Raw genomic sequence first — 15,414 nt, 5'->3', positions numbered from 1 at the left:
TGTAAGGAATATTTTCTTTTGTTGTACTCCTGCGTACTTCTTTTCTTTTGCAATTCTGTTTTCTTTTCTTACAATTTGTTCTGTTTTTTTTTTTTTTTTTTTCTAATGTTGAATAAAGACTATATAAAGAAAACTGAAACTTCATGCGGTGTGTTAATAGTATGAAGGGGGCATAAATGTTAAGAATTAGAAACAATAAAATTTTGATTGTATATAAAATAAATCAAAAACTAATATTAATATAAACATAAACTGTAATTTTGGCTTGGATTTGGTCATTATGAACCTTATTGATCTTCAAAACCAAGCACCACTAGCTCTAATAAAAACCAATTTCCAGTATATTAGTACTCCATTATCCAATCAATTGCCACAAATTTACTAAAGAAGCCTAATTAGACACTTCTTTTTTGAATTCAACATAAAAAGCTAGTAGTAATTAATAAGGCATGGGGAAAATGGGACATAGAAAACTCCGTCAGATATATAAGTGAGACATTTGTTATTCAAGGAATTACGTGTCTACTTCGTTTGCTCTTTCTGTTGGGTGTATTACTTTTGTTGTTTTACAATTTGTTCTGTTTTTTTTTTTTTTTTTTTCTAATGTTGAATAAAGACTATATAAAGAAAACTGAAACTTCATGCGGTGTGTTAATAGTATGAAGGGGGCATAAATGTTAAGAATTAGAAACAATAAAATTTTGATTGTATATAAAATAAATCAAAAACTAATATTAATATAAACATAAACTGTAATTTTGGCTTGGATTTGGTCATTATGAACCTTATTGATCTTCAAAACCAAGCACCACTAGCTCTAATAAAAACCAATTTCCAGTATATTAGTACTCCATTATCCAATCAATTGCCACAAATTTACTAAAGAAGCCTAATTAGACACTTCTTTTTTGAATTCAACATAAAAAGCTAGTAGTAATTAATAAGGCATGGGGAAAATGGGACATAGAAAACTCCGTCAGATATATAAGTGAGACATTTGTTATTCAAGGAATTACGTGTCTACTTCGTTTGCTCTTTCTGTTGGGTGTATTACTTTTGTTGTTTTATTTTAGGTCTATGATTCCCATCTGCCCTTACAACTTTATTCTAATTCAAGACTGCGATGAACTTCTAGAAGAATGATGTTTAATTTGGGTGATGCAAAGCTCAACTTTTTATGTCCTTGCAATTTGAGTCAAATGAGGTGATGTGAGAGATTGTGAAAGGCCACCCTAAGTTCTGTTGTGATGTTCATTGTGGTCCAAAGAGAATGAAGTCTCCGCCTCCTACCAATACCCGAGTATCAGCGCAAGCACCAAATATAACCTCACTCTCGAGTTGAGGATACGGGATCGAGTGATGGTCTTTCCATTGGTAAAAACGGTAAAACGGAAGGTCGGAGGAAGATGAGGTGACAATGAGTAGTGGAATTAAGGGTTCGGATTTTATGGACAATGTGGCCGATAAAATGGATTCAATAAGTTGTGCGATGTTGGCCAGCATGTACTATAAAGCGTTGTCCAAGACATGAGCAATATATTCAGCAAAAGTACGAAAGCTTTGTCGACCAACTTGACACCATTTAGGATTAAGTGATTTCTAATTTTTTAATTCTATTATTTTATGGTTTTATTTGTATAACTTTAAGTTTTCAATAATGTACTTTGTTTTTTAACTTTAAAATATCAAATTTAAATAAATATACTCCATGACATTAGAGAAGTAAATAATGTCTAGTTTGTTTGTGATAAGTGGACTGTGGGTACTTGTGAAACTCTATTAGTGTCCATTAAAAATTAATTGTAATACTAATATTCAATAATACATGAAAATTCAATAAAATAAATTATCACCCGAAAACATTGGATTCAACTTCCGAAGACCTGGGGAGTGGACCCATTGTCACTGTCGGTTTTAAATTATTTATTTAAAAGTTTTATCGTACCTCCAATTCCTTAATTAATTTATACGCCACACCAATCTGTCACATTCTAAAAAAAATCTCAACATATATTACTAGGTATCTAGCCCAGCAATCCTCCTAATCAAATCCTAATAAATGTCTCTTTGTGACCAAATAATTGTTCTCCCACTAGCTAGATCACACATGGGAATTTATTATATTTAGCCAGCGAATAACAATAGTATTAAATTCTGATAGTGATGATTGCAATATAATTTTATTAAGGGATGATTGTTGTATTGGTAATTAACTTTTTATTACTTGTATATCGTTGTATAAATACCGAACAATCAAATTTATTTTGTAATTACAATCGTCCAAATTTAATAGCAAGTCAAACTTTCAATGTAAACAAAGAAATGTACTGTGGTTCCAAAATGTACAAAGAAATCAAATGAAGATATATAAGCATAATCCAGATACTCATTAGTCATTGCATTAATTCAAATTAGTTATGTACTCTTTGTTTAACAGGTTGCAGTAAAATCTTTACTTTCAAGATTAATGTGAGGAATTTATGGCTCGAGTATGTGCAGTATTTTTTAATTTAATTAAGGGATGATTGCTGTTTAAATAAGAATTTTATATTGATTTAACTCATTTTATTTTGAGTGTTAATTAAAATAATATTGATTTATCTGAAACACTTTGGTTTTGTTGTCATATCATATTAGTTTTGATTTTAACATTTGTGAATAAATTAAAAGGTCATAATTTTATATTCCAATTTCATAAATACATTGACAAGAGGTAAATGAAAAATTACGATTTAAGTACATGTAATTAAAGAATTATATTGTAGTAGTAGAATTTATAGAAAGGAGTTCTAAATGATTGCACTGGGCCTATGCCTGATTTTGAAGATCATCACAAACCCATACGAATTCCAGTCATTAAATTTTTCACTACTATAAATTACTATCTATATTAGTCAATTTTTGAATTTTTGGAGCGAAGTGGTCTTCAACTTGTTTTTTCTATCCCACCTCAATTTTATACTTCAAATCACAAAATTGAATAAATAATTTAATTATAAAGTGTTTACGCATGACCAATCTTATCTTAGCCCTACCCCATAATATATACAGACACACTGACACACATGCGTTGGTAGGAAAGAATCACGATGCCGTGTATATATAGTCCATGTGTTAATTGTTATGCATTTTATGAAAATGTTATTACGTCACAAAGTTTATCATCCAATCAATAAAGTTTCACAACCTTATAAACTAGCAACGGACTAAACAACCCATTGAATTTAATCGTTGCAGCGTTTAGGAAAAGTCATCTAATCTTTGGATTGACAAATGACATCGATGTTGCAAAAAATTCGCAATTAGAAACGTCTTTCATATTGGGCAACAAAAAATGCCTCGAGAATTATGTGGAGGTCGATGATTTTTTTGCAAACTAAGTTTGACATCTCGAGTAGTAGTAATAATTAATATCTAAGTGAGGTCGATAGTTCAATTATCGGTTAATTAATAACCGATGAACTGTTTACCCATTCTTAATATTTTAAAATATCTACAACTATAAATATTGGTTACGACACGAGTTTTAAAAATTAAAGAAAAATGAGTTGAATAAGTTAGTGGAATATGAGTTCCACTTATATACAGAGATATTGATCCCTAAAATCATAAACTTTGCCATTTATTTTCCACGAACTTTAAAATTGATCTATAATATCATAAACTTTACACTTTGTTTGGTATTTCTCAAACTGCCTCAAATAAGATATTTTCTTCAAAATTTTGTTTTATGTTGGCAACAGTATGTTTTATGATATTTTAAAGAGTAAAGGCCAAAATTGGTCCTGAACATATGGTCATTTTACCTTTTAGGTCCTAAACTTTATCTTTTTGATTTTTTGGTCCTGCAAATATGGAAATTTGATCATTTTGGTCCTGCACATATGGAAATTTGATCATTTTGGTCCTCCCGTCAATAATTCCGTTAAAAACTAACGGTCAACGGGTTTAATCCCGATTTTGACCAAATTAAACTCTTAATTCTGATTTTTAAGTCACTAATTAATCTCCTAATTATTTTAACAAATATCCATTTAAAATTAAAAATAAATCTTGGGTGAATTTTTGAGAGATTTGAGATCGGTTTCGTGGATGAGAGGATCGCAATCGACCGAATAAACCTCAGAATTCTTCGTGTTTCTCTGCTAAAAGCGCTATTTTCAGCGCTGTATGGGAGCGAATCAACTTAAATTGCTATGGATTCTGCTTTTTTTTAGGTGTATGGGATGCGGATTCATTTCTTTTGAAGTTTTTTCGAGAGGTTCAACTCTGTTAACATCCAAGTTGAAGACCAAGGTAATTTGTTGGGATAATATTAGAAAATTGGCGTATGATTTACATTTTGTGTGCGTAACGAATTTTTTTTGGTTGCATGTTGTTGCAGATTTGGAGGACTCCGGCTTTACTGATATTTATCAGATTTTATCGGCAGAGGTTGTAGGTTTCAGTGGAGGAGAAAACGTAATGGTGATTTTTCTTTCCTTCGTCTCCCTCTCTCTCTCTCTATCTCTCTCTTTTGGAACGTGGTATTCAAATCGTTTCAGCTTCATCCATTGTCAGTTTCTTCATGTTTGATTCAAAAGCTCTATCTTTTTTGCCCAAATTTCTTGGTCTTCACAATTCAAATTTCGTAAATCTCCAACAATGTTTTTTTTTTTCTGAAAAATTTCCTCTTTCTGAAAGTTTTGACCAAAAAATCCAAGAGCTATTTTTTATGAAAAATTGTTGTTTCTTCCTTTTATATGCATCAACAATTTTCCTCACCACATCGAGCAAATCAGCCCAAAAATGTTATAAAGCGCAACAGAGTGCTCTGCTCCTGACATTATCTTTTTCCAAAATCGGGATTAAACCCGTTGACTGTTAGTTTTTAACGGAACTATTGACGGAGGACCAAAATGATCAAATTTCCATGTGTGCAGGACCAAAAAATCCAAAAGATAAAGTTTAGGACCAAAATGGTAAAATAGTCATATGTTCAGGATAAATTTTGGCCTTTACTCTATTTCAAACTACTACTTTTTAAGTTCATAACAAGTAGGATAAAAAGTCACATTGAAAACTATATTGATTTAGAGCATCCGTATCGGTGCTCTCTGCGGAGGACGGCGTCCATGCCGCTGGCGCGACAACCCCTTGTCTGCCGCTCCCACGGCATTGCTCGATGCATCGGGCACATCTGTGTTGCTGAGCAAGCGACGTGGCGCGTTTCTATTCGCCAACGGATTAGCCGTTGGATTTTCTATTTTTTTTTAAATTGAAAATAATAGCAAAAATTAAAAAATATATATTTTCGGATTTCCAAAATTATAGCCGTTTTATTACCGTTTTTTAAATTTTTTTAAAATTTATTTTTAAAAAAAATTAATCCCAAAATCATCTATAAATACACACTTTCATCATCCATTTTTCACATCAAATTATCTCTCATTCATATTTTTTAATACAACTCATCTACATCTTCTTCCTCTCTCACTCAAACCCTCTCTAAAAATTCAAAAATGGATTTCAATGATATCATTGCGGAAGCGGAGCGCGAAGAACAAGAATACAATGAACAATATCGTGCCGCCTATGAAGCCTATGTCGCCGCCACTACCCCCGCCCCTCATCCTCGACCAACTAGATCAAATCACCGCTACATCCCTCGTGACCGGGAGGGAGCCAACAAAAGACTCATTGCCGACTATTTTTCCGATCAGCCGCGGTTTTCGGAAGATTACTTTCGGCGCCGTTTTCGCATGTCAAAACGGTTCTTTATGCGTATTGTCAACACATTGTCCGTCCGTGTTGAATACTTTCAATCACGTAGAGACGCAACCGGTCGGCAAAATCTCTTGGTGTTGCAAAAGTGTACTTGTGCCCTCCGACAACTTGCTACTGGGCAAACGGCAGACCTTTTCGACGAGTATTTGCATGTGGGTGAGTCAACTGGAATCCTATGCCTCAAAATTTTTTGCGACGGCATTCGTTCTGCTTTCGGTGAGGAATTCCTTCGGGCATCCACCACCGAAGATTGTCAACGGTTGCTTCATCTTCACGAAATAGTCCACGGTTTTCCCGGTATGCTTGGCAGCATTGACTGCATGCATTGGAAGTGGAAGAATTGTCCGAATGCTTGGAGGGGGCAACACTTAAGCGGCCACAACGGTCACATTGAGCATTCCATCTGTTTCCAACATATCAAAGACAAAGGCCACACGAGCAGTCTCATGCAATCCCCGAAAGAGGTCAAGTAGTTCGGGTTCCTTCACAAGCTTCTTTGAAATGTAGAACAGTTGCTTCAAAGTTAGACCCAGAATACCTTTCATTTGATCAAACACTTCGGTCCTCTTGGTACTCAGACCGAACTCGTATCCAATCCTCGCTGAGATCTCTTTAAGCCGCTCATTTGTATCAGTGTGTATCTGTCCCATGAGAGTAAGGACTCCGTCCATCTTGTCTTCTATTTTCCATTTCTTGAGAACTTTCTTCGATATCTTTCCCGCTCCAGATCCAGAACCGGGTGGGAAATAAGAAGAGGAGAACAGAAAGGGGAATAAAACAATGACCGAATATTCACTTAGAAATAAGGGGAAAAACAATTTCTTATTAACTTTTAATCATAAGAACTTTAATGAAAATCTTACTATTCAATAATTATTTATCAGAGTATAGAAGGACGATACGCAGCGGAATGAACGCGGTCACATGTATGGAGACATGCACCGCCGAGAGCCTCTACTTAAAATAAAAGGAAAATCATAACTCTGCTCATCATTCTCCACCGTCACTGCTCAACCTGCACATTTAGAAATATATGCAGGGCTGAGTATAAGTGAACACATTGCCAAAATATACATACATAAAATGAAAATATTGTCATGCCATCACAGTAACACTCGAGGGTTTTCTCTTAAAAGGCCCGAGCTTACTAAATTCTTTGTGAGCTAAAGTTCGACTGATCAGTCTAAGTTCTTTATGTACTTTTGTCATATCTGAACACCAAGTGCCGTGGAGATGGTGCTCTCCCACGGTCACCTACATCTTTCTCCAGCCGGGGAGGTGGCCACCTCCCAACGGCCTCCACTATATCATCTTTGTGCCGTAGAAGGTGGCCACCTTCCACGATCACCTGTGTACACTAATCCGAGTTGGGACACCACCCTCACTCGAACCTGAATTCGATTCTTATGTTCCAACCAAACAGATAGGCTCCATACACATAAAAATAAATCATTTATGGCAAGACAACATCATTTGCATAAACAACATACATAAGTTCATATTTTCATATTTTTCATCCACATTAGTATGTAGGATAGGAAAGTGCACCTCGTTCGTTTAATTTCCATAACTTGAATTTTCTTACTCCAACCTTAACTCGCTCGTGGAGATGGCCTTCTTGCAAACAATAAAAGCACATACTATTCAGACTCAAAGAAGTCATCTAAAAATAAATCCATGCAGCCTAAGTGGAGTTCATTTTACGATTTCGTTGTTCCTTAGGAAAATTCAGTTCAAGCACCTAATTGATCTTCCAGCCAAACTCAATATACTAGCAGCCCAACTATTTTAATTCCCTTGACCTAAGTTTCTTTTCTCCTTCTCCTAATTCTTTTGGCCCAAAGGTTTAATTCAAAAACTCCTTAGCCCAATCCAATTGCTATGGCCCAAAAATTATACTCCCATCCTTCACCATCGATTCCATCACTCCCTTCCCCTTATTTTAATTCACAAAGGATTTCCCCCAAATTGAGAAATCCCCAAATCGGCAACCCGAACTAGTTGCCTTCCTCCTCACGACTCCACGCCGCCGGTATCACGCCGTCGCTGCTATCCCAGCTCGCCGGGTCAGCCCTCGCCAGCCACGCCGCTGCTGTCTTTTTGGCGAAAATCGCAGCTGCAGCGAGAGGGGGTGGTCGTTGTTCACAATCCACCACCGTGGAATCACCGCAGCCGAACAACAGCGTCGAGTCAGGCACCTCGTTGTCGCTACTCTGCGGCCTTATCTCGCCTATTCAGTCATTGCCGCTATACAGTTCGAGGAGTAGTCCATCGATCCTCTAAATTCTCCGTCAACGGCTATTTGGAAGCCCCTGTTCAACCACTCGGCATCCCCGACTAAGCACGAACAGCCCCGAAACAACCCCGATTCACCCCGACGGAAACCGGACAGCCTCCGTTTACATCCGAACAACCCCAAAACAACCCGAACAACCACAAAAGATAAGTTCTTTACATTCTAGTTATGTTCTTATCTTACGTTTTCGATTAATCAGCGAGGGTGTTCGATTGGTGCTTATTTGATGCTACTGTTCGAATTATGTGATTATTTTGTGGTTGATTACATGCTATGCCATTCATGAAGAAAAATGAGTTTGAATGAGGAAAGAATTATACCTTTTGATAGGTAAATTCTTGAAAGGATTGAATACGAACTCCAAATTCTTGCCCACCTCTAGCGCTCTCTCTCTGTTTTCTTACTAACTCTCTGAATTTGATTGTGTGATTAAAGTGGAATTGATTGGCATTACGTTTGAGAGTTAGTGTGTAGGAGGTGGACTCTAATCGCATGAGGTGGAGGATAGACGTGGCTTGATGTGGGGGATAGTAATCAAGCAAGAAGGAGGTGGAGGAGAGCTATCCACATAGAGATTTGGTGTTGGACCTTTTGGGCTCCAAAGAAGAAATAATTTTAGTGATTTGGGTTTTCAGAGAGTGGACTCTCAAAATGATGAAATTTTCTTTTTAAATTAGATCCACAAGAAATAAATCATTTTATTTCTTCTATGCTTTATTTCTTGAATTTAAATTCATTTCATAAAATTTGACAATTAGTACTTTAGTGGTATGCTAATTACTAAACTTAAATTACGACTCCTCGATCGATCGTAAACATCTAATACTCCTTTGATTGTAAAAAATGAATGAAGATTAAACAAAAAAAAAAAAAAAATCGGATACCCATTTGACGTCTTTTCAAGATCAACTAAAAAGATAGGAAAAACTCGGAATGTTACACGGATTCTCGTCCTGCTCCCGCAACCCCTTTTCCAGCCCCTACCGAAGCACCTGTCCCTGACCCAGCCCCTGCACCAGTCATAGCCGCACCACCCTCTGTAACAAATTGGCCCTCATCTACCATCTCCGGGAGAACACCATCTGGGAAGACTTCATCCGAGAATAGCTCTTCAAATGTCATTGGGTGGGATGGACCAACCGCGTCAGGGGAGACCTCTTTCTGACCATAGATCTTATCAGCTGAAGCCGCAACATCTGCACCGCGTTCACTGTCAGCACGATCAACTCCGAATACCTCCTTCCAGTCTTCATATTGCGGCCACGACTTATTCCTCATATACCTTGCGTTGTTGTCTTTCTAACACATTTCAAAGTGAAATACAAAGGTGCCATTAGAAGCAGCAACAAACTACAAATGTTTAAGCTACTTATAAGCATGCAGACTCCATGAGGATATGGTGAAGTGAGGTCGAAGCATTACTCAGTTTGTACATAGATAGCTCAAGAAATGATACTGTAATTCTTACATATACTCATTCTAACTATTCAAGCATTAGTCATTCATGATATACAAGCATTAACAGTTCCAGACAAATAGAGGAAATAATGGTGACAGATGCAAGTATAGGAAAGTATATACTACAATAGATCATTCAAGGATGGTCGCGAAATTCATACAATACTAATAATCATTGAACTTATCCACATTACGACAAACCTTAAAGAATTGTGCCCACGACTCATCATCACATTCGATTTTGTATTTACCATCGGAATTGAACCCAATACCACTGAAGTTAAGCATCATCTTTAGAGAACCGTAATTCCTCTTCCACGTTGTCATCTTCGAATAGACGTGAGGATGAGGCAAGATATCCGTTTTTGGAAATTCTCGATTTATCGCCTCCCTACACCGTACAAGATATCCCGACCGGAAGTCGTTGTCGGCCTTCCAGCCGTGGGCTGCCAGATCCTTCAATGTTGCCATTAGTATCTCTTCCTCGCGAGCACTCCAAACGCGCCTCAACCTATTGACTTTCACGTTTTTGTTCGGACCCAAATCGTGGCTACCTACAAAATTAAATGAACGAGAATGCACAAATTAATTCAGATCGATTCAGCCTTCAATATTAGCGACCAAATTGAAGATTATACACAAATACCCTCTGCTGCTAGGCTACCATCGTCATCGCTGAAACCCATCTGCTGAGAGCCCATTCGAGATGGTGAATTTTAGGATTTGGTAGAGCTAAATCGCCTCCCGCTTCTCACCAAGCGGTGAATTTGAGAAAGGCGCGGTGTTTTTAGTTTGGGCGCCATTTTCATTTTGAGGTTGAAGTCAATAGGGTTTAATGAGGGTAATTTGGTCAATACGAAATGTTTATGAGGGCATATGTGTCAAACAAAGCTGCTATCTAGGTTTTGTATTAGGCCAACTAAAGACTACATAAGTTATATGATTTGCACTGTCAGCCCAAACAAACATCCGATTGAGATATAATACTATCGCCATTATCATGTAAAGCCATATACAACTACCCTATCATACACAATACTCTCATACTAATCAAACGCACCCTTAATGTGAGACGAACTGAAATAACAAAACAAGACTCTTCCTGTGGAAGGAGGGAATATTTATTAATCTCAATAAATATATTCATTATTATCTTTTTTTTAATAGAATTTAATATTAGATCAACATTTTTTATATTAAAATCACCAACCAAAAGATTATTATTATTATTATTATTATTATTATTATTATTATTATTATTATTATTATTATTATTATTATTATTATAATACAGTTTATATAGCCAACAACTATGTCTTGAAGGATTTAATAATGATCGATCCATTTGGTGAAAACTGAAAAGTATAGCGGATCATGTAACACGTGTGGCGTGGAACTATGGGTTGCTCAAAGTCACAGACGGTGACTGTATCAAAGCCCAACTTCTGCTGTTGTAAACTCTTTTTAAAAAATTCTGCAGTCCACCCTTCACTCCAAATTCTCTCACATCCCCAAATTCTAGGGTTCTTTTCCCGATCCTCTTCACTCCTCGCCTTAACAGGTCGTTTTCTCTCTTTTCGTTACCTACAATTTCGTGTATTTTCTGCTGCATGTGCCCTTTCTACGCATGTTTTCAGCTTTATATGTCTCTATTTGCATATGCATGTGTTTAATTTTTTTATAGAATGAGCTTTCTTATCTGTGTTTTCTTCTATTTGTGAATTCTAGCTGGTTTAAGCTTTCTAGCAATTATTTGAGTTGTTGTTTCTGTCCCCCCACCATTGTAGTAAGCGCCAGTGTGTTTTTCTATCTCTCCTTTTCTTTTGGGTTTAAATTTGCAAGGTTGTGTCTTGGCATTCTTTCTTTTCATTTGTGAGGTGTATTTTTTTGGGCTCAGTTCAATGAAGTTAGGGCAAACAATTTCGAGGTTACAGTAGTTGAAGTGTTCATGTCTTATATTGGTATGCCGAAATTATGTTAAAGCCTGTGTTGCTTCAAGAAGAGGAGACTTTTGATTTGAATTCATTAACCGGGAGTGCTTGCTTAGAAGTATTAGAATGAGGAATTGGAATGGGGATCCTGGAATAAAATCAATTGTGATTCTTCAATTATCATTGACTACTACTCCCTACTGATCAGAATGAATGGCCACTTTTGAGGTTGTCCCTAAGTATGGCAAAATAAATGAAATACTTTAAGCTATTTTTAAATAAAATGTTTTTACAACATACGCAAAAGATGCTGATGCAAGATCTGAAACACTTAGAATGGCATGTGGTATTTTGCAAGCTGTAGGTCTTCTTGTACATATGTTCTCATTAATTTTTTGCTCGTAATTTTACTTAAAACATTATGCATATATATCTCATTTTCAAAGATGCCTGGCTGGTGGTAATTGCTGGTCGTGAATTTCTGGCTGCCTAAATTAGAAAATTGCTTGCCTATTGATCAGTGTTACAAAAGATCTATCTTCGATACTTTTCTTCATCTCTCTCTTGTGCAATTTATTAATATATGCATTGTTGTGTGTTTGTTGTTTTCCACTCACTGAATTTGGAAACTAAGCTATTCTTTTGTTTGTCTTGATGATCCAATTTAGGTTAGTAGATTGGGAATCCCATTGTTACCAATTATGAGAATTTCAGTACTTATCTTTACAAAATTGCTAAATAATCCAAGTGAGTTTCTATGTTGTGATTGGCAGGGTCTTGGATAGTAACTTGTTATTTATGAGGCCAAATATTAGCATTACTGGGTGTAAGTTTGCGAATTGATTCCATCACAATTTTGTGTGTCTGGCTCACTTTTGAGGTACTTAATTGGAAACCATATTTATGGTGGATGCTTATAGAATCTCTTCTGCAGTATTCTATCCCGTAGTGTAATGTTTATTTTTGATATTTAAGCCGTATCCCAAGTTTTAACTTTGACCTCATTAGGACTAACTTGGTCTTCTATTTTGTGTTAATGTAAGGCCACATCAACCACTTAGAGAAATCAAAGGAGCATGCAATCCAAGCCTAAGAGTGTTAACCAAGGACAACCCAACCCTTATAATGTTGCAACCTCAACTGGATATTCTGATCCTTGGTTGAATAATAATGGATTTAACTCCTTTTCCCCCATGATGATGCGGGAAAATGCATCAGATTCATCATCGCCGGAACAATCCGTGGATGAGCAGTCACAGTCTGAAGGTGGGATAAATGAAGATGATGATACTGCCAAACAGTCACCAAGCACTTCATCTTTGCAGCCTGGTAATGTTTAGTGCTTGCGACTTAGGTTTCAAGATTTTATGTTGACTTTTGGTTCAGACGGATCGTTGGTTCAGCCAGGCTTCTTCCTTCTGGCCAGCAGGCGTTGTTGGTTGTGTTTGATCTTGTTCTTAGTTACATTGTCAAGTCACTAGCATATGATGATGATAGTTGATATACCTATAATATACTGTATACATACTTAATTTAACTAAAGTGTGGTTGGACATTTGTTGGGGACTAGACGACTAGTTTCCATTCTCTTTATATTCCTATTAGAAAGGACATTTATTGATCGTTTTATGTGTTCCATGTCTAAACAAAAACTAATGTTGGTGAAAGAAGACTAACATTATCTTTCAATTGTGTGCCTGATAGTAGTTTCTTCATTTCTTCCAAGCTACATTTTGTTTACCGAAATGGGAAACTAAAGGTTGTGTTTCTTATTATAATAGTGTACATTTTTATGTTAATATGACAGCAGGTTATAATACATTCTTGAATTGAATTTCTTGTTTTTCTGACACAAATTTTGATGCACTAAGTCTTGCTTCAACCACAGAAAGAAACTATGAGCGGGAGGGTCCGAAGCATCTGCAAGTTCCACCGACCTTCCATCCAAGACCTGATGTAAGCTTCAACCAAGCTCCACAAGCTGAGCTCGTTGCACACTCAATTGTAAGAATGCTGCACACTGTCGCAATATCTTGAAGTGTTCAAATCTATTGTTTTCACATGAAAATATGTTTATCATCAGGCCTGTGGATCTAATCCGTACGATCCATATTATGGAGGAATGATGGCAGCTTATGGCCAACCTTTGGTATGAGTATGGCTGCAGAACTTTACTGTTGTTTTTTATTTTTCACGCCCTTGTAGTAGGAAAGTTGCTTTACTGCCAGGCAGTATTCTAGTTTCTGTTCATACTGTTTGTGCTTGTATCTGTGTGCTTCCTGCAAGTACCTATGGGCATCCCACAACTTGCCTCTGCAATTGATATGAATTTAATGAAAATGGTGCTATTGGAGGGATCATATCAACTTTGATTGCTTTTACTTTGTGGTATAGGCAGACAGAGTCAGAGAGTGGTGCAGATTCACTAAGTTCGTTCCAACTATGAAGTATGTTTGGACATTGAGTTTTAGTTACATCAAAACCTATAAATTATCCTGTTGTGTTCTGAAGTTTCTTTTGTCAAATTTGGTCTTATAAAAGGTTTGTGCTGTAATACAACTGGATGTTTGAGTTTTAGTTACAAACTTTCAATAGAAATCTCACCATGGTTCTGTTGTGGACTAGAGTTTCTTTGGTCTTTGGTCAAGTTCTCCCTAGAAAATGTTTGTTCCTTATTAACAATTAGTTGTATTTGATGTCTAAGATGTGTTTGAAGTAACATGATATCAGTACCTAAACAAAGTATGTTAGTGTGCATGACACTTCTGAATATTTATAGTTTGGTTCTAATAGTGTTTTACTATGTATTTGAATTTGTGGTCTAGTTATTTGGACAAGATTACTGATTCTTCCATGGTTCTCTAAGCTATATAGATATCTTCAATTTGATTTTGCTGTACTGATGAGCTATAGTGTGTACTTGCAATCTAGTGCCATGTAATTGAAACCATTATTCTAAAGATCAGTAAATCCTTCGACATAAACACCTTGAAAATAGTTTCATTTAATTAAATGCTTGCCATCATGATCATGAAATATGGGTTTTTGTAAAGGTCCCTCCTCATTTGTACGATATGCACCACACAAGGATGCCTCTACCCTTGGAGATGGCGCAAGAGCCTGTATATGTTAATGCCAAGCAGTATCATGGTATTCTGCGAAGACGACAATCCCGTGCTAAAGCAGAGCTAGAGAGGAAACTAATAAAAGCCCGAAAGGTGTTTTTTCATTTTCTTGTAATCAATAGATGTGTCAAGAATCTTTGGGCTTGTTTCTTCTTTTACTTCTCTGGTATTAATACTTAATGGTTTTATTGGGTCTCTCTCTCTGATATCGACAGCCTTATCTCCATGAGTCCCGGCATCAACACGCCTTGCGGAGAGAAAGAGGTTCTGGTGGTCGTTTCGCAAAGAAGTCTGATGCGGATAGCTGTAAGGATACAGAGCCCAGCTCAGGCGGTGTCTTGTCTCACACCAACAGTTCATCACGTGCCAAGTCCTTCCTCTCTGGAACTAAATTGCCTGGGGTTCAGACCAATGCTGGTGCATGCAATTTTAGGAAGCAAACCAACTTGCAGAAATCTCACCAGCCCCTTTCTCACTAAAGACAGGGAAAGAACTACATATGCAGGTGGTGGTGATTTTCAAAGGCTTAAAATCCCGGCTTTTCACTAGCTGGGCGGCAATTCATTCTTGGCTTGTTTCGATGACTATTTGTTACTTTCTGTATAAAATCTTGTGAGCGAGTGGGAAGGAAGCTTGAGTTTTTAATAGGCAAAACCTACTTTTCCTAGAATTATTGAAGCTTGAGTTTTGAGTAGGCGAAAGCTACTTTTCCTAGAATTATTGTAAAGTTGTGCTTCATGTTTTTAATGCTTGGAGTGGTCGAATTTCCAGATTTAAAAGTGCACTTGCCATAATATGTTGGATTAAACCAAGCTATGCTGCTACAGTTTTTGGTTTG

General features: G+C 36.6%; 2 protein-coding genes across 4 annotated transcripts; one reads left to right on the top strand and one right to left on the bottom strand.

Moving 5' to 3' along the window:
* Positions 1 to 8,825: 8,825 nt before the first annotated feature.
* Positions 8,826 to 10,119, bottom strand: LOC125201252. Its single transcript, XM_048099290.1, has 2 exons — positions 9,722 to 10,119; positions 8,826 to 9,361 (listed from the first exon to the last, which is right to left on the bottom strand). Exons 1-2 carry the CDS (start codon positions 9,989 to 9,991, stop codon positions 8,999 to 9,001), a joined length of 633 nt encoding a protein of 210 aa, XP_047955247.1. The 5' UTR covers positions 9,992 to 10,119; the 3' UTR covers positions 8,826 to 8,998.
* An 852-nt stretch (positions 10,120 to 10,971) lies between these two features.
* Positions 10,972 to 15,348, top strand: LOC125200779 (nuclear transcription factor Y subunit A-1-like). Of its 3 annotated transcripts, none has more exons than XM_048098544.1 (7): positions 10,972 to 11,081; positions 12,225 to 12,277; positions 12,495 to 12,780; positions 13,340 to 13,455; positions 13,535 to 13,600; positions 14,505 to 14,669; positions 14,792 to 15,348. In XM_048098544.1, exons 3-7 carry the CDS (start codon positions 12,528 to 12,530, stop codon positions 15,053 to 15,055), a joined length of 864 nt encoding a protein of 287 aa, XP_047954501.1. In that variant the 5' UTR covers positions 10,972 to 11,081; positions 12,225 to 12,277; positions 12,495 to 12,527; the 3' UTR covers positions 15,056 to 15,348. The 3 variants fall into 3 exon arrangements, with proteins under 3 accessions (XP_047954501.1, XP_047954500.1, XP_047954502.1); XM_048098543.1 differs by having other exon boundaries at positions 10,973 to 11,081; positions 12,225 to 12,331; XM_048098545.1 differs by lacking the exon at positions 12,225 to 12,277 and having other exon boundaries at positions 11,008 to 11,081.
* The last annotated feature ends 66 nt before the right edge of the window (positions 15,349 to 15,414 follow it).

The sequence above is a fragment of the Salvia hispanica genome, chromosome 1 (genome assembly GCF_023119035.1).
Source record: "Salvia hispanica cultivar TCC Black 2014 chromosome 1, UniMelb_Shisp_WGS_1.0, whole genome shotgun sequence".
Classification (NCBI taxonomy): Eukaryota; Viridiplantae; Streptophyta; class Magnoliopsida; order Lamiales; family Lamiaceae; genus Salvia; species Salvia hispanica.
This window is presented reverse-complemented; position numbering and strand designations above follow the sequence as displayed.